Genomic DNA, 18581 nt, shown 5'->3' with positions numbered 1-18581 from the left:
TACAGAAATGATTAACTAGTACATAGTTTAAACTAAGCTTGACACTGTTGTTATGACTCTTGCTATGTGTCTTCCTCACTTCAGTTTTTCCCTCTGTGAATTAGCATTTGCATTTAATTTCATTCCAGTGGCTGCCTGTTTCAAGAGCAAATTCGTGTCTATAGAACAGGGGAAACAGGAAGAAGAGCTCCTTGTCTATCACATCTCAGGCAGAATGTAAAGTCTTCACTCAGTGTTTAATGAAATACATTTTTATACATCCTGATAGCTTCCAGTACACCAGACTACCTCTCAAACCTCTCCTTTTCATGCAGTTGCATGGAGAACTGGCCCTGCTTGATCTTTTGCAGCCTGCTCAGTTTGCAGTGAGGAAAAGAGCGAAACGTAACTAAACCATTCCTTATACTACTTACTCAAACTTTGCAATGATCCTACTTACTTGTTTTATCCAGGATGCAAGTCAGCATTTCATTGTTGAAATAAAACTGGCTTTTTTTTGCTATAATTATTCTGGCAAAAGTCAAGCGGATATATTTTGTTCATTGCCTGAAGCACATAGGTACCATCTTTAAAATATTTTCATTTATAATCTGGTGCAAAGGAAATTAAATACCTTACTTAATGAACTTCAAAGCTATTTGTGAAGTAGGATACTGTGGAATATAGGAAATTATATTGCTTCATTTATATAATGAAACAAAGTGTCATTATTGAAGCACAGGGTATTTCAGTGTTTTACCAGACCCAGTGTCTTCAAACCATTCTTGTTCATCTAAATGCACATAAAGTTTACAAAATCATAAATTCTCAAAACTATAAATGAACACTGTTCCTTAGGTATATTTGACATGTCTTGTATATGTCTTGTATCTTTCTGAACTGTTGTGGATTTAATAGACCATCAGATTTAAGGCTGGTAGGATTTGGGGTGGGAAGCTATTGTGCTCTCTCATGAAAAGAGCAAAGCCTGGGTGTGCAGTGTGGCTATATCTGGGCTTTCGAGTCTGTCTTCTGATTAAGACAACCCTCCCTTCCTTCTATGAAAAAAAGCCTGGGAGATACACACAGCACTGGGAGCAGAGGGATCGTCCAAGCTAATGTGTGTTCCTGGGGGTGAGAACCATTTGGTGGTTTGGTTTTTGCAGGGTCTGATTTCTGTCCAAACTGGGTTTGGGGCTTTGTGAAAACTTGAACCACCCAGTGGTTAACAGTGATTCTCTTGTGTGTCAGTTTTTCCTTTGATAAGAATGATTTTACGTTCATACCACTTTTGAAGAATGTAGAACTGATTCAGTGAGGAAGGTGGGAAAGAAGAGGTAGTAATAAGATGCTGTATGTTATTATTCACCTAAAGAAAATAAGGTTTTCTATATATATTTCTCAATTTTCTATGTATTTCTCAGGGCTCCTGCTGAGCTGCAAAGATGCACATGAGATAGTGTAGCTTAAGAGGCTTTGTGTCACTGCAGTATAGGGATAAAAATGTTTTTTGAAAGGCATAGAGCTAATGAGGTTGTACACAAAACACAGATGCTTACAGACAAAACAGACTAGCAGTGTATTATGATTACCAAGAGTTCTCTGGCAAAGTCATCAGGTTTTTTCAGTGTTCTGAAATATGGAGAGTAAAGGCAATGTAAAAACATGCTCAGGGAAGCACAGAATTAACAGCACTGTCACCAGGGCAATTTTGAAAACTGGTCTTGAAAGCTTAGAAACTGAATTGGATTTAAGCAGACGGGCTGTTGTTAGCCATTATTAATCAGCATAGAAGAGGAGAGAGACTGCCATGGTTGAGGCTCCCTGGATTCCTGTCACAGCCCCACACGCCTGGATCTGGTCATCTTGACGGAGCTCCTGGGCTAAGCTGGCTTTTGATGTGCATCTGCAGCTGCCCGAACCCATGGCTGAGGAAATGGGCTACTGCTGTTCTTCCTTATGATTTACTCAGACTGCTGAGTAAGGAGATAAAGCTTGTTTATCCCTCCTCCCACATCTGAAGTGGCAATCTAGCCGCTAGTACAGAATACTTAATTTGATACAACACTGAACAAAGCTTGTAGAGTAATATATGCCCTGAAGTTGGCGAAAGTGGTTCAGGTCCATGTTAACCTGGCATGCTTTCTACTTTCTCATAATTCAATGTTGTCTTCAGCTTTGCTTGTTAGGCATAAGAAATAATGTTAATTATTTTTGCAGTGGCAAGGAATATTCTAATCCATTCAAAACTACAATGAAATGCAGCAGTAACACTGAGCTGACATGGCATTGTGATTCCCTGATGCTAATTTTGTCTATGTTGCATTGTGGACAAGACTGGCTTTGCTTTAAAACAGGAACCAAACCCTGGTTCCTACATCAAATAATAAGCAGTCACCTCCCCCATGCTACATGCTGAGCAACCTGGTCTAGTGCAAAGTGTCTCTGCCCATGGCAGGGGGATTAAAACAAGATGAGCTTTAGAGTCCCTTCCAACCCAAACCATTCTGTGATCCTATCCTGCTTATGGCTGTTTTGTCTGCCTCTGGAAAAGACATCCTGGGCTCCATTCACTCTTATTAGAAATAAGTTGTTTTCAAGGATCAGAGGAAATAAATTCCCTTGCATTGAAGGGTGTTCCTATATTTGGTGCAATGAAATTTTCTTCCTTACATCAGATAATAGACGCAGAACAAGGTTCTGATTAGGCTAGGAAAAACTGCAATGAAATGAATGAAGTTGCTTTAGGAATAGTATAGTTGTGATGCAAAGCAGAATATAGCTTTATCCAGGCCCTCTGTAATACATGTACTGAATTATAATGAATGATGATAAGTTCTTTTATCTTTAAGCTGATGTACTGTAGGTCCAGATGTGGGACAGACACAGAGGTCAGAATAAAGAACAATTAGTGCTACTGTGATTGTGCTATATTTTGCACTAATTAAGTTAAAGGGTCCACCTTTATTCAGCTTACTTTCTTCACAGTGGTACATTCTGTCAAAATAGTGCTAAATAAATATTATATGTATTAGAGTGGCAACCGCTTGAAGAGTTTGTTGATGTAACCAATGAGATATGAAATTGCTTCACTGTATTTCACTGAGATATTGACTGCTTTTAAATTCAGTTGGCTGGAGACAGGCAAACAGTGTTTTCAGATTCAAGACAGAATTGGATCCATGCACTGACAGAAACTGGGATAGTACTGGTATTCATTGTATTATGACAGGCAAGATCCAGTCCTTATTGGCATGGAATACACTGATAAGCCAAAGATGTGCCCTTTGATGTATGCACCCTGTGACCTTACCTGGGTTGCTCTCTGGCAGTTTGTGGTTGACGTCAGGGCAATGTGTCCTTGCAGGATGGGAGGATTTTCTGCCGGAGAACAGCCTGTGACTGCAGGAACCCCAGCGCTGACCTCTTCTGCTGCCCAGAGTGCGACACTCGTGTCACCAGCCAGTGCCTCGACCAAACTGGGCACAAGCTCTACCGCAGCGGGGACAACTGGACCTACAGCTGCCAGCAGTGCCGTTGCCTGGTATGAGTAAAGCAGTTTGGGTAGGAGTAAGAATAATAAGGATTATGACTTTTAGAAAAACAGACCTGGAGGCAGGCTCACAGCTATTTCTTCACCTGCTTTTCAGACTGGGGGTGATGGTAAAGCACTTACCGAGCCCCAGAGAACTGAAAGCTACACCATCAGTTTTCGTCTTACTGCTGAATAAGTAGGTCTAATGAGCAAAATGAAAAGCTTGAGAAGAGCTTGGAAACCTTGGCACTATATTAATTTTAGCATTAGTCTACTTTTGAGAGCTTCTGTAAGGTTGTCTGATCTTTAAGTGACATTTTCAAACCTTTTTCGCATGCAATGGAGTTAGTTGGAGAAATTTCAGTTTTTAATTATGTCTGGTGGGCCTGTCTTGTCAAAAAGGGACAATGATTTTTTTATTATTTATTTATTTATTTATTTATTTGAATTCTGCAAATCTGGAAACATGGAGTACCAGTGCCACTGTGTAAATTAGAAAAAAATAACCACATAAAGAAGGATAAAGAAGACTGAAATTACTAAAAACATACAAAATAATGAAAACTTATTTTCTCATTAGACACTATAGATTATTCCCTTAAAGCTTTAAGTTTTCCATAGATATACTAATTAGTCCATCAATGAAGTTCATTAAAATTACCAGTTTTCCATTTATAGCTGCCTGTATAATATGGTCTATATGTATGTTACTAATCAAGAGGTGTCTGGGCATCAGGAAGGAAATTAGATTTGAAGCTAAGTTATTGTCATGAGGTAATTATCCATCATGCATAGAGTAAGTATTGAGGTTGTGGCTTACAGTTTCTTGCCTAATTTTATGATTGGGATAACATCCAGAGCTGTAAGACGGTGATGCCCTAAATCAGTGTTGTATGTAAGTTTCTGTGCAGTGTGTGATGTTCCCAGCATCTGAAGTGTTTACAGAGCAGTATAATGCAAGTTATTGAAGCCCTTTCCAGGTTAAATTTAGTCATACAGAGCAATACTCTGCAGAAGTGACCTGATGTTTCTGTCTTCTCCATGTCTCTATCTACTAAACTGTTGCAGATTTTTTTTTAAAATAAAAATAATAATAAAAATAAGTAAATAATGGAATAAAATGAGTCAGTGGAGCACAAATGGTATTGCTCTAACAATTCCTTTAGGAGCTGACAAAGTTGGTATTGGCTGTTGCTGCTTAGATAGATGTTCAGTGCTTCTCAAACGTACTGACCTACATCTATCTGCAGTGTCAATTTTCTATTTAAATGTTTGCTGTGATCCTGCAGAGATGTTTATGTGACCAGGAGTAAAAAGAATGCATGAGTCTGCAAGGCAATCACAGCAAAAATTATAGTCTGTAGAAAATACTAGTACCCAGTATTTAACCCTGCCTTCAAAAACCCCAAAGAACTCAAGTTCCCCTGCTACGATGATCACAGTGTTGTTGTTTAGTCAAGGATCAACCAAATGCTACATTTAGGAAACTTCAGCTCAGTATTCAAACATGTATTTGTGTGATCAACCAAATGGAGATCTGAACCATTCAGTTTATTGAAATTTTTGCAAAACAATGATTTTCCATTCAAAAGCGTACAAAGTTACTTGGTGGTTCATAAATGGCAAGTTCAATGACACTGGCTTCAATTTTTATAGGAAGGAGAGGTGGATTGTTGGCCTCTTCAGTGCCCGACTCTGAACTGCGAGTACACAGCTATCTCAGAAGGAGAGTGCTGTCCTCACTGTGTCAGTGACCCCTGTCTGGCTGACAACATCACCTATGACATCAGGAAAACCTGTCCAGATGGCTACGGAGTCACGAGGCTTGGTGGCGCTGTATGGACGATGGTGGGATCTCCTTGTACAACCTGCAAATGCAAGGTACCATGGGCCAGCTGGAATGGTCGTGGAATGTACCTGAATAAAATAGGGGTCCCTTTCTGCCCTTGGAGGCTCAGATTAAGATCTTGGGGAAGTAAATGAGACCTGAGAGCCTGCAGAAAACCCTGGTGTTTTCTGTCTGGCAGAATGTAAGCAAAACAATTCTCTCCTTGTTGAAAATATTGAGCACAGATATGTTAATATCCTAGTGCAACGTTCAGGCATTCTCAGTATGAGTCAAGGGTAACATTTCAATAATTACCTAGTGTGGATGTTCATGAAAATGTGTATTACAGAGCTGGTAAGCTGAGGGAAAAACACTAACATAAAAGTTTCACCAGCAAGTACACAAGTAAGGCATTGCAGCTCCAAGAGAAAGGCACTCCCACAATAGTGATGGGGAGGGAATGTCACGGTTTCTGTTCCCTGATCTCATGAAGATGTGTTTTATCCAATGGCTCTCATGAAGGAGTGCAGTCTATTTCCCTTGCTTTGTGCAGTGATGACCCCACTGCGCCAATATCAGAATTATGTTGTTTTGAGTTATATAAAATGTTCTTTTGTTCACTCTGGGAAAGCAAGCTATTGCCCCAGGGCTTTGAATTATTGAAGGTAGCTTTTCTGCCATTTTTTTGAGGTTTTTTTCTGTAGATTTGTGATGGATTAGAAAAAGAAAAGTAAAAAAAAAAAACTCATTTGGGATTTTAGTGGTTGCTGTACTTTTTTATTACATAAAGTAGCTTTATAAATGACTGGATGTTAGAAAAAGTTACTTAACAATGGATTAAATTCCAAAGCTGTGTGGTGTTTATGTTGCCCCCATCCCCTCCATATCTGCCATGAACCAAAATCCTGAACTGTTTGCTAATTTCAGACAAGCAGAAAGCTTTCCTGTGTGGATCACATGAAAATTCTCTCCATTAACTTTCTTGCATGAGGGAAAAATGCAATCATCTTTGTTGCCATTGCTGTGCTGTATTTTATTATGGGGACCACATTCAGGTTTCAAGTTCCTGTGGTAGTTCAGGCCAGTTCAGTGCTATTTGGCAAAGTCGGCCTCCTCAAAGAGCCACCATTGGGAGCAGTGCTGACACTCTGGATGCTGGGGGCAGGTGATTTTAGGTGGTAGATGTGCCAGGGATACACCTATCTCTGCCTGCCGCCAGCCCTTTGCTCTTTGTGATCTGTTCTGCTTGTTTGTCTGTGCAGAATGGGAATGTCTGCTGCTCGGTGGATTTAGAGTGTCTCAACAATAACTGACCTGGTCAGACTGGACTGTGTCGAGGGAGGAAAACTACTGGAGTTCACACCTGAAAGGAAGCTGTATGCATTGGCATTTTATACAACAGACAATTACCAAAGTCTCCAAGCGAGGAAGATGTTTGGGAGTTGCCTTTGGGACCTATCACGATGCTCATCCTTGCTAGCCTTGTCCGGGTGACTTCCAGTACAGCGCATAGAAATCAATGGTTGCTACAAGTTTTCAGTGTTGTATATTACACACCTTTCCTGTCAAGAAATTTGCAAATATGTTTAAATTATTTCATGGGTAAACTAATGCTGTATTTTTGTTTTAATTTGTGTATTGACAACATTGATAGAATTCAGCTCTTCTTACTTTGAATCTAGATTTTACAAATAAGACAGCCTGTTGTGATTTTGTCCCATGATATTACATACTTGGTTCCAAGGTCCCTGTTAGATGTATTTATGAAAATATGTATGTATGTACAGTCAGATTGCATAGTACTTATATTTCACAGCTGTCCAACATTTTAAAGCATTCAAAGGTATGGACAGAATAAAAGTAATCAAAATAAGTCTGTCTTAAACTGTGAAATTAAATGCCATGAACTGAATGAAATGGCAGAATAAGCACTTTCTTCTCCAAACATGCAGAGCAGCAACAAGACTCCTATAGTGAGAAATGGAACTAAAACCCCATTTCACTGCCAATTCAACACATACTCAAGAAAGAATCACCAGTCATTATCAGTGTTCTGTTGAGTATAATTCCTCTGGATTATACTGTGAGTATATAAGTAAAACAGTCAGAGACCCTTAAGATGATATAGTTTAAGTTGACTAGGTTAGAATTTGCTTGCATTTGTAACATCACTGATGAGTTCAGAATTTTTCCTCTTTTGTATTTGCAGTAATAATGTCTGTCGTCCTCAGTTACTGCTGCCATAGTGACAAAGTGCAGAGGCACCTGTTCCAGCAACATGCAGGACAGGAGACCTTAATGCTTGGTAACTTCCATTACCTAATTAACAGCTCAGAAACAGATTTTATCTTTTCATATTTTATGACAGTCAAAAATACTTAAATTTACTGTGTTGTTGAGGACCTAAGTTTAGACAGAAATATAAATTAAGACTCTTAGCCCTATATGGAGTTTAGAGCTTAGATTCTCTTCAGCTAATGTCTATTTTTGTCATGAGGCTAGAAAGTTTGTGGCATTACAAGAAGAATATATTTCTATGGCAATGCATCTACAGCTTAAATGTCACATTTTTAATGTGCTGTTGTGTTTTGTTCTGCTCATTCGTGTAGTGTTTTTTTTTCTTTTTTTTTATTTAAACACACTGAATATATGGAAAAGATTGCAGAAATAAGTATAGTGGCTACAGTTTGGAAAGTCTACATTTGTGAGTTTTTCATAGTTTCATGCAGAAAATGTGAAACTGATTAATAAGAACGATGTGTGACTATACAGTGAAAAAATCAGTTGTCTTTTAAATGAATTACTATTACGTTTATAAGGGAACAGTGGCAAAGAATATAAAATTACTTTCAGTCATTCAGATAACTTTATTCCAATTTTTTAAACACTTTTTGTTTTAGTTAACATCTCTGTGTGGTAAAGTTAAATTTATTTTCTTAAAATGCCCCATCATTTTCAGCTACTAATGTATTGACTCTATTTGCATTGCCCTGATGACTGTATAATAAGGGAAAGAGTTGTGTTTTATATGATAATCAAAGGATGTTTGTAAATCATAATTTCAGCTCATTTTGTATATCACATTGTAAAACCCAATGGTAATTCAGTTGGATAAGATACCCAGTGGGCTGAGATACAAAGGGGAATGATTTAAAATTTGTGGGCATCTAAATAAACTCCTATGTACAGATTGCTTTCCCTTAGTTTTATTAGCAGAGTTCTAAAGCACTGAACAATGTCCTTTCCAGCTTGAACTCATGATGTTGCAAAAAGGAGAAAAAGTGTTTGCCAAGAGGTGAAGTATCAGAGTGGTAAGAAATATGTCATTTATAGTCAGACAGAATCATATATTCCAGTCTGTCATACTTAATTTCTGAAGCTCTGGAAATGGATTAAAGACAGTGCAAGCTCTGAAAATCATTATTTTCCCTTTTACCATGTAGTAGTGAAGCCCTTTCCCAGGATGCCTTCTGGAAGCTCCAGGTCTTGTTAGGATCATATTTAACAGGACCACAGAAGACTGCACTTTTCCACTGCAGACCAATTTTATTCCAGAACTCAAATGCAAATTAATTCAGTAAAACCCTTTCAGAGCATTTTATACAGCATTATGTGTCATTATCTCCAGAGTGATGCAGCTTGAATTGTTTACACAAAGTCAAAATATTGACACAGACCTGTTTATGTTGCATTTTAAGCAGTTGCCCTGACTGTGATGAACTTTTCCTTATGAAGTAATTTGATCACTAGTCACATCACATGTACCTTCAGAGTACTCAGAAGCCCCAGCCCAAAGAGCACATTATGGAGGAAAACTTAATTTCCTGTGTGACCAAGGTAAGTAAGAACTTTCAGAACTTCTTTCTTGATGAAATTCCCTGTTCCCTATAAAGATATAGGCACTAAAATTAAAATGCTGAAAATACCAATGTTTATTATAATAATTTTAGAAAATGTTTCTTTTTGTTTGTGATATGGACATTGTCTCTGCTCAGTAGGATGTATATATATGTTGTATATGTAGTGTATATTTGTAGTGTAGTATTAACTTGAGGAGGGCTACCACTAACTTCTGTGAAAGGAAACTTGCTGCTAGTTAAGGGGCTTGGTCAAAGCTCTGGCTACAGACAGTTGGAATTTTTAGCTGTTTCTACTTACTTATCCTGTGAAAGCGTATTTTCTCTGTAACCCTTCTGATGACAAAAAAAAAGTAAATGAGTAACAAACAGAAAATGAAACTTCCAGCTCTGGTAAAATGTGTTTGCCCTCCTCCTTTTGGTCAAAACCTCAGCCTAGGTTCTCTAAACCAGAACCTCGTGTTATGTTTTGTGAGGACCGTGACTTTTCAGCTCTGCTCCCTGTGTGTTTGCAAACTCATCTCCTGAGTTAAAGCACGTGCAAATATTCCTTTGTAGTGGTCCCTAGAGTCATGGACCACTCTGAGCCAAGGCAGTCACTGTGAAAGGCCAAAGCTGAATTATTCCCCACAAATGCTGAATAATACCAGCCTCACGCACAGGAATGTGTGTGGGATTTATTAGTGCCTTGGTGTTGCCTCAGAGACCTAAGTAACAACTGTCTTCCAGTAATATATCTTCCCTCAAGAGCTGTCAGTGAGTTTTCAGGTATAACTGTGTATAAGATTTAATTAATAACATCTTTTCAGTCAGATTGCAATGACAACCAAAATATCATATTTTTTCTTTTCCTGTGACAGACAATAATGTTTTACAAAACAAAAGGTAAAATGTCAGGAGTGATTACACAAATGGTAGAGTAGATTTTAGCAGAATTAAATCATAACTCCTACGAGCAATATGGGAATGTCTCACATCTAATGGTACTTACATAATCATCATTAATGAGGGGTTTTTAAAAGGGCCCCATGATACAGTTTGATATAAAATTTTAAGTGAGTGTTGTGATAAGACATAATTGTTTGAGGAACACATTCTGCCAGCAGAAAAATGTGCCTGCCAACAGCTCCTCTTCTTTTTAAGGTACATCTTTGGAGCTCACTGAAATTTAAACTGGTGTAAGGAAGATTCATGGTAGTAGAAATTAAAAAAAAAAAAAGGAAATTAAAAATACCCAATTTGGGGTGTCTGAATGCTTCATATCCAGTTCTTCTCTGTTACTGGTAGAAGTCAGCAATAATTCTGATTCAGCTGTCATTGACCTCGGAGGTGTTACTGAACTGCTGGTATTGCATGTAATCTGCAAATTACTTGCAGGTGCTAACAGGATTATTTTTTGCTACTAGCTGCTAGTGGATAGTCCCCCATGCACAGGGTTAGGTGTATATCAATAAATTTATCAAATGATAAAAAGGGTCAAATTCAGGGGGTTTTTTATGAAATCATCATCAGGAGGTTGACAACATGTGGATACATGATGCCAAAAATCAATCCCAGTCAAAAAAAAAGTACAAGCAAACAAACAACCAACCTAAAATAAGGTTCCCCAAACCATGTATCTGTCATTTAAGTTTTTTTACTGCTACTTCAACTGTGCAGTATGAGGGATGCACTGAATTCTCATGGGTGGATTTCTGACTGGGAGCCAAATCTTTGCTTCAGCATCACCTTACACTTGAATTTTTAATTTCCTCAATGTGTACGTGAGATTGTTTCATTTAAGTGTTTTGATTGAAATTGAGTGGTTTGGAGAAGTAAGTCTTAGTTCTCTTTGAGACAGAAGTAGCTGCAACAGGATCTGGACTGATTTAGGCTTCTTTCTTGTATGTGCCTCTGCCCTCATGGGGAGAAACCCCTTTGGGAAAGGGGAAAGGGCACAGAGTTACCTGGCCAGGGGCCTGGTGTTCAGGTGGTTCTGTGTTTACAGCCACTGGTTCTACAGGGCTGAACACTATTTTACAGGAGATAAACAAACCCGCTGATAGTTGTCCTTCTCTCTTCTGTAACTTCTTTCAAAATGACTCCTCACGTCATCCCTACACATATCCCAAAGCTCTTTATTATTGAGTGCCTGGTGGTTATTCATGGAGATCCACTTCAGTGAGGAAAGGCTTAGAGGTTCTGCAGCCGATCACACCATCACTCAAACACAAAACAGAGCCAAGGCCTTTTCAGAGCTGAAAAATCCTGCCTTCTAATAATGCAGTTGATTGATTGCCATTTGATTAAATCTACTTTTCCTTGAGCAAGAATTGGAAATGTGTTTGATGTAATCCAGTGCTTCTTTGCACTGGTTTTGACAGATTCCCTTTGGTAGTATTAAATATGCAGATTTGTTTTCCTACCTGAATATTATGCCAAGTGTTCATCCAGGTGCTAGAATGTGTGGTTTTGCTACTGCTGTGTCTCTAGAGTCAAAATAGGAAATCCTTACTTAATGCCTATGAAATTAGGATCAGAGAATCACCAAAGTATGTTCAGGTGAGCACTAATTTTAATGGTAAGCTTACCTGCTAAGGTTAAAGAAAACCAAATACGTATTTTTAAAGTACATTTTCAGCTGGAGAGGTGATTTTTCAACCTGAAGACAGTTTTGTCCATTTACTCATGTTTGTATTAAATAGTTAGCTGATTATTTCACTCATTAGCCACACAAATTTAATTTATGATTTGCAGAGTAGAAAACAGCTTTGAGAACTGCTGCATGAAGTCACCTCTTGTGCAGGTTTCCATACAAAAATAGTATTTGTTAGAATCTACGGCCAGCACTTTCTCAGAATCAGAAGGAAATACCTCTTGTGTGGTCTTAGGCAATGTACTTTGCTGTATTTTTCTCTTTTTCTACTGTTAACAGCATTGAAAGCCTTTGGAGAATGTCTGGGCTGCTGAGACTCAAGCCATCAGCTCCCACTGCCGGCAGAGGGGTGGTGGGAGGAGGTGGGTGCCGTGGGCGGGATGTGCTCAGGGTGGGATGTGGTGGTCGCAGCACTGGAGCGCCTGGAGGATGCCCTCACAAGTGAAAGCAACACTATGGCAGCAACTGCGTTCTCTGTGGGTGAAGCAGAGCAGGGCAATGAGCTTGATTCCTCTGCATCTTCCCAATTAAAATCAGGAAAAACTCTTTGGAAGGTGTCTTCTGCTGGTGTCTTAAAAATGCCAGAAATGCCAGGAATTACCTGCTTTTCTTAGTGTTTTGGACAGTAGTGGTTAAGGATGAGCTTCCCAGGACCAGAGGGTAAGTAAATGTATAGCAAAGCAGTTCTTACCTCAGTGGGCTAATTAGTAATGTCAACAGGTATTACTATATTTTCTTTTGAATTTGGAAGTATTTTAATTCTACTGACAACAAAAAGTGATTGTTATTGTTCCCTTCTTTACAGTTGATTTTACTTTCCTTGATTATTTTGCTGATCTCTCAGGCTGTCTTACAACCTGAACAGGGACTGAGCAGATAATGTGAGGACTAAGCAAAAGAAGTTTGGGGGGGGGTTTTTTAAGCCTATAGTAAAAGGAAATTTGGAACCATAAGTGTTTGGGTTTTTTTTTTTCATTTAAATGTCACTTTGTTTTATACTACCCATAGCTAGAATTAATGCAGAATCTGGGCCTCAGTCTCAAAAAATCTGTTTTTACTATTAAAGGAAGGCAGTTACCTGCCTTTCAGGCATCCTTTTTTTTAATGATGTCTTGCTTAAGTATTTACTGTCTCAGGGAACAAGGGAACTGTATCTCTGGCATTTGAAAGAGTGACTCCACACTGTCCCTGAGAATGGTCTGTTCCATGTCCTTTCTGCCTGGAGTTCTCAGAACTGGCTCAGCAGTATCCAAAAATTCATGTAGTAAACCAAGAACACAGTTGTATCTGAAGACATGTTGATAGACTGGTAGAAGGGAGGACAGATGAGCCTGAGAGCAGTCTCACATCAATCCTTAACAAAGCCTCAGGCATCACCTGGAAGTATTTTGGGACATGCAGGATGGTGTAAATCACAAATGTTGGCCGCAGTTCTGTAGGCCTGTGGAGTTCAGGGGAGTTAAGCTGAAAGTTTCCTATGTCTAAGTATTGCTCAGCATGAAAGTTCAAAGCTATTTCTCTTCCTGAATTAAAGCATTCCTGTAAGATAGATGGGATTATGGTGTGCACATATATATCCTCTAGAATTGGGGGAAAAAGAAATTATCCCCAATGACTTTTTCACCTGAGTAGCCATCTCATTCTAAGTCAATTGTCAATGTTTGAGATACTATTTACAGAGGAGCTTTTCTAGTGTGAGTAATACTATTTCAAGTGAAAATAGATGGATGTCATCTATTTCAGATGAGTTGATCCAGTGCAAGGATAGCAATGAGAAATGTCAGTCCTACATGTTCAAAAATTATACCCCAGCTGTGCTAAAATTAAAAGCTAAGCTTTAGAAAAATGTATGTGTTTGAAAATGTACATTTTTCAGTGATTCAGGATTGTCAGTGCTGAACTTACATTATTACTGCCAGTAACTCTACACCCTGCCAGTGCTGTGGGCAGATGCCCAAGGAGGCAGGTCCAGCGTCATGAGGGGATAGCTGGTGGAACAAGCTGATATATAAGTGTCTTATTGCACAGGGAAATAGTGACAGGACAAGGGGCATGGTCTTAAATTAAAAGAGGAGAGATTTATATTAGATGTTAGGAAGAAATTCTTTCTCAGTGGGTAGCAAGGCACGTGGGAACAGCTCAGTGGGAACAGCTTGCACAGAGAAACTGTGGCTGCCCTATCACTGGAAGTGCTTATGGCCAGGCTGGATGGGGCTTTGAGCAACCTGGCATCCGTAGGTGGTCCCTTTCAACCCAAGCAAGCCTTTCTATTATTTCTCTGAGGATTTCTTTGGTGTGTGCCTCTCCCTTCATGTCAGCAGAATAGCTGAGGAGAGCCCAGGTTCCAGGGGTGGGCTGAACTGGGGGAGCCCAGCTGCCCCCCCCAGGCAGGCAGTGTTTGGGCCACTTAAGGAGGGTCCAAAAGATCAATGTTTCTGGTCCAGACCAAGCTCAGTGTGTGTCTGAGCTTTCATTGAAAATAAGGGGTTAGAATCTAACTCTTTTTATGGGAATTTGAGAGCTTTTGGGAGGCAGCTGATGCTGGAGATGGGTCTGTGTTTGGAAAGCAGTGGTGCCTGTACTGACCTACTTCCTTGTCAGTGTTTTTGCCCTGAATTTGTGCCAAAAGGTGGCCAACCCTGGTGCCTAACTGTAAGCTGGAAAAAAACCTGTGAGGACCCTGCCCCCAACACCCAGAAAATAAGGAAGAGACCTGAAAGAGAAACACATTAAGCCTTCAGCACTGAATAAACAAATACAAAAGTGTGTACATTTAGTGATTTTAGTTCATAATGGGAATGCCATGGTCTAGGAGTAATGCCAAATTCATAGCACTAGCTCTAATGCAGAAAAACTACTCACCTAGCACTCCTGCCATTAAGTCATGGTGGGGTCTAACTGCACCATGGCCTGTTGTAACAGTGCATGCAGACACATTTTTATGCAGAAAATACATCCTATCCAAAATGCATCTTTCAGCAAGTGTAATCAAAGTGAAATAGACTGATCAGGAAAACAGTAAATTTATAAATTTGTGATGTGTGACTGGCCTGTGTGATTATCAGATTGTACTTTAAAACAGATAAAATGATTTGTGTGATAGCTTAAAAATAAGGAGAGGGTTAAGAGCTTCGATGAAGCCTCTCAGTTCAGAGGTGGTCAAAAATTGCAGCTTTTACAATTGCAGAGTTGTAAGAAAGATCCTGGTTAATGAAATTTTCTATATATGTAGGGTGATGTTTAGTAATTGAGGCAAAAGAAATCATTAAGTCAAAGCTTGCAAATGGAAGGAAGAGAACCAAAAAGAAAACAAAGCATTATGTCAAGTAAGCAGGAACTTCAGAATGAGATTTCTGCATTTTTTATGACATGAGAGTACTGCCTATAGCAAAAATAAATGGTTTATTAAGCTTAGGCTGGCACCAGATGCAAAGAAGTGGTAGCAGTTCAGGAACTGGAAAACCATTATCAAGTATGTAATGGAACATCACTGAGTAATCTAGGTTATAAACATTCCTTTGGCTTTCTGCATGAGAGAAAAGTGAAGCTAAAATCAAGCAAATAAAACTAATATTACTTAATGTTGAAAATATGATGTCATTGGGCAGTTTAAATGGGAAGAGGAGCATGCAAGAGAAACACATGGGTGGAAGAGCCAGGTGATATCAACACAGGCGATGATGCTTTTAGCAAAGACAAATGAATTTGTGAAGCTGGTGACACTAAATGTGGAAGTGATTTATAGGAAAGGCTCCTAAGCCAAGGAAGCAAAGAAAAGGAATCCAAAGGAGTCAATACACTAAATACGATTCGATTTTTTTATTTATTTGTCTTTAGAATGTGGACACACAAGATTGGAAACTACTTCTGCCTTTTATGATTTTATTTAGAAAAGAACCTGATCCTGGCCACTGGGAGAATGTCCAAGAGCAGGAACGTGGATCTTGGAGCTGTGACTGGCCGATGAGAGTGGGGCTGTGCCAGGGCAGGGGGCCGGGAAGGCAGAGCAACCAGCCAGCAGCATGGCATTTCCTGGCTGGAGTTGTAAAGACAAGATTTATTGCAGAAGCAAAGGGCTGTGGGTAAAACAGAGCAGGACTAGGATCCCAAGTCTACACTGCCCGTTTCTTTCTAATGAGCAGCCAACTCGATGACTCTAGTGGCAGCCTAAAAGTGATTACTGGAGGCTTGGAGCTTGGTGAACTGCTTGCAGTTCTGCCTTTCCCACCCCATATCCCCACTTTCATCCCCAGTAGAATGTTTCTTGAACATTCTGTGGGATGCATGAGACTTTACAATGACAGTATAGTTCTTCCCAAGTTGTTCTCAGGTGTTAGATATTTAATGAAACTGTGCCTTGAAAGAGTACCGGGAGCAGGAGCTCTTTGGAGTGAGGTTGGAGCACATTGCTCTCAGCTACACATCTTGAGCTTGCTCCAATTTTGTGATAAATGGTAATAATAAAATTGCCATGTAGGATCTAATAACATAATAGACCATATAATCATAAACTCTGAGTTTGAAAGGTAAACAAAATATTTTTCTGGCAAGGGTGTAACAGGGAGTTACAATTTATCCCTCTCTGCAAAATCTCTGTACAACCCAAACATTCCATTTATTTCAATGGTGAGGCGATTAGAAAGCTTTTGATACAACATTGTCTTTAGACATTATAAAGCAAATTGTTTGTTAGTATGGCAGTAAAGGCTTTGCTGCAGCAGAGCATGCTTTGCAACGATAGAAGCAGATGGTTTACAAAGTTACAGAATAAGAACTGATTATCGATTTGCTATCCTCTAACAACATCAATGTCTAGTGCTAATGTACTCTACTGCTTGTTGCTGAGTAAATAGCTATTTTTATATTACTTGCTTTCTTGCAAATTGGCTACTACCAGGAAAAGTAAAATATATGGCTGTCTAATATCCTGAAGCAGTAAACAAATTGCTTGGGGAGAACATCAGTGAAGCACTGAAGAATATTCACTGATATTTATAATTTTTGTATCTGTCAAAAAACTCCAAAAGTTCACATAATACCAGAGATAGCAACTCTGTTGCTTTACCATTTCCTTCTAATACATACAGGTAATTTAGTAAAACACTGAACATATTCTATGTTAGCAGAACTCGAAATCACAGGATTTTTAGCAATCACTGAGCATACAATGAAATATTAGCTTCTTTATTGTTCTCTTTTGGCTTGAAGAAAAGAAGATTCCAGAAGGTTAAAAATGCAGCTAAAAGCAGAAGTGATATTATAATTCAAGGTGACTATGTAGCATGTATAAATAACCATGCAATAAATATTTTGCCTTTTATATTCTGGTAGCTTTTAATAGCTTTCCCCAGTTCAGGCTGGGGAAAGGGAGGCCATTATATTTTGACAAGATTGTTTTCACTCAAGCTGTTGTTCTTCAATGAAAACAGACTTCTTACAGGTCAGTGACACACACCCGCCGTGATTTATGCATCCAGAGTGTGGCAGGCATGGGAACTCTAATAGGTTTTTCACTGTCAATTTAATTCAGTTTTTGATCATTGCCTCTTTTGCAGGTTAGACTCTTCAACTTTCCAGATGCCAATCCAACCTGTGAGTTGTTGCACGGTGTTATCCCAGTGGACATTCCTGGAGGCTGTGGTGTGGTCCATGGAGCCACGTGGTCTGGTGAGCAGTGGCAGTTCCATAGCCAGAGAACTGGTCTGGCAGTGCCTGTGCCCAGCTTCCCCTCCACCCCAGCCTGGGGAGCTGTAAGAGACAGTCTGAAGATCCCTCATCTGCCTCACGATCATCGCCAAGGACAGAGACTGAACACAGGAGTCCTGGCCTGGCTGAGGTGGGATGTCTGCCAACTGTTGCCTGCGGGTGTGCCCGCTGGGAACTGGTACGCATTCCTGAGGAAAATTAGTGCAGGTCACAGTGGACTGCACCATGCTTGCTGCCCAGGCGGGAAGGGCTGCGCTGATGCGGAAAGGAATGACATGTCCTGTACACCTGTCCTGTACCTGTTTCCCAAAGCAACGGGCCTCATAACAACGGCTGTAGATTTCCCCACCTCTTGGGGAAAAGGGGGAGATGTGGAGATACAGCTAGAAAGCAGAAGCGAGAGCACTGCTAAACTGATGCCAGAAGTAGACACGCTAACGCTGCTAGGCCGCAAACCACGGCAGGCAGTACGGCCTATAAAAGGCATGCTTGGTATGTACCTGTGGTAGTGCTGGCTTCTAGTTTTGCAATGCTATTACGAAACATAGATATGGTCTTGGCCAGTTGCCCCTCGCTTCAGAAAAGGGCTATAAAGGGACTGAGATAATGGAGATGAGATCTCCTCACAGAAAGAAGGTGAATCTATTGGCAGAAGACCACGAGGATTTCGTCCCATCCGTTGGTAGCTATCCCCGCCCCCTTCTTCCTCTCTACTCTTACTTTGTTTTCTTTATCTCTCTCTCCTCTATCGCATTACCATGTTGTGGGTACTTAATAAAGGTGCACTGTTTTGATTAGAACTGAAATCCCTTGTGTCCTTTTGCACTCTGAGATCTATAAATGAACCTTCACAACCCTCGCTTGTATTAGCGAATCGTGACAGGAGCCCCCACAAGGCATCCCCAAATGTGGTTCCGGTGTCTGAGAGGTAAATGGCTTGTTCTGCCTGGCACAGGCATTTTAAAGCTTAATGAGGCACTGAGTAAACAGTGGAGAGGAGAGGAGAGAAAAAATTGGGTTTGCAAAAGAAGAAAGGATCTG

General features: G+C 39.8%; 2 protein-coding genes across 4 annotated transcripts in view; both read left to right on the top strand.

The window, feature by feature from the left end:
- NELL1 (neural EGFL like 1) overlaps positions 1 to 8530 on the top strand; it is a 293487-nt gene extending 284957 nt beyond the window's left edge. For all 3 annotated transcript variants that reach the window (XM_048307246.1, XM_048307245.1, XM_048307244.1), the window contains 3 exons: positions 3347 to 3523; positions 5171 to 5395; positions 6605 to 8530. In XM_048307246.1, the coding sequence (XP_048163203.1) occupies positions 3347 to 3523; positions 5171 to 5395; positions 6605 to 6655 (453 nt within the window). In that variant the 3' untranslated portion in view covers positions 6656 to 8530. The remainder of the gene's footprint in view (positions 1 to 3346; positions 3524 to 5170; positions 5396 to 6604) is intronic.
- A 96-nt stretch (positions 8531 to 8626) lies between these two features.
- Positions 8627 to 18354, top strand: LOC125327585. Its single transcript, XM_048307248.1, has 2 exons — positions 8627 to 9179; positions 17390 to 18354. Exons 1-2 carry the CDS (start codon positions 9102 to 9104, stop codon positions 18047 to 18049), a joined length of 738 nt encoding a protein of 245 aa, XP_048163205.1. The 5' UTR covers positions 8627 to 9101; the 3' UTR covers positions 18050 to 18354.
- The last annotated feature ends 227 nt before the right edge of the window (positions 18355 to 18581 follow it).

Source organism: Corvus hawaiiensis, chromosome 6 (genome assembly GCF_020740725.1).
Source record: "Corvus hawaiiensis isolate bCorHaw1 chromosome 6, bCorHaw1.pri.cur, whole genome shotgun sequence".
NCBI lineage: Eukaryota > Metazoa > Chordata > Aves > Passeriformes > Corvidae > Corvus > Corvus hawaiiensis.
The sequence above is the reverse complement of the archived record's forward strand: the minus strand, read 5'-3'. Positions and strand labels throughout refer to the sequence as shown.

What these genes read in the sequence shown, in the direction of transcription:
- LOC125327585 (XM_048307248.1), top strand. Translation starts at nt 9,102, where the DNA reads ATGTACCTTCAGAGTACTCAGAAGCCCCAGCCCAAAGAGCACATTATG. An exon ending in TAATTTCCTGTGTGACCAAG is followed by an intron (nt 9,180 to 17,389) that starts GTAAGTAAGAAC and finishes CCTCTTTTGCAG; the next exon opens with GTTAGACTCTTCAACTTTCC.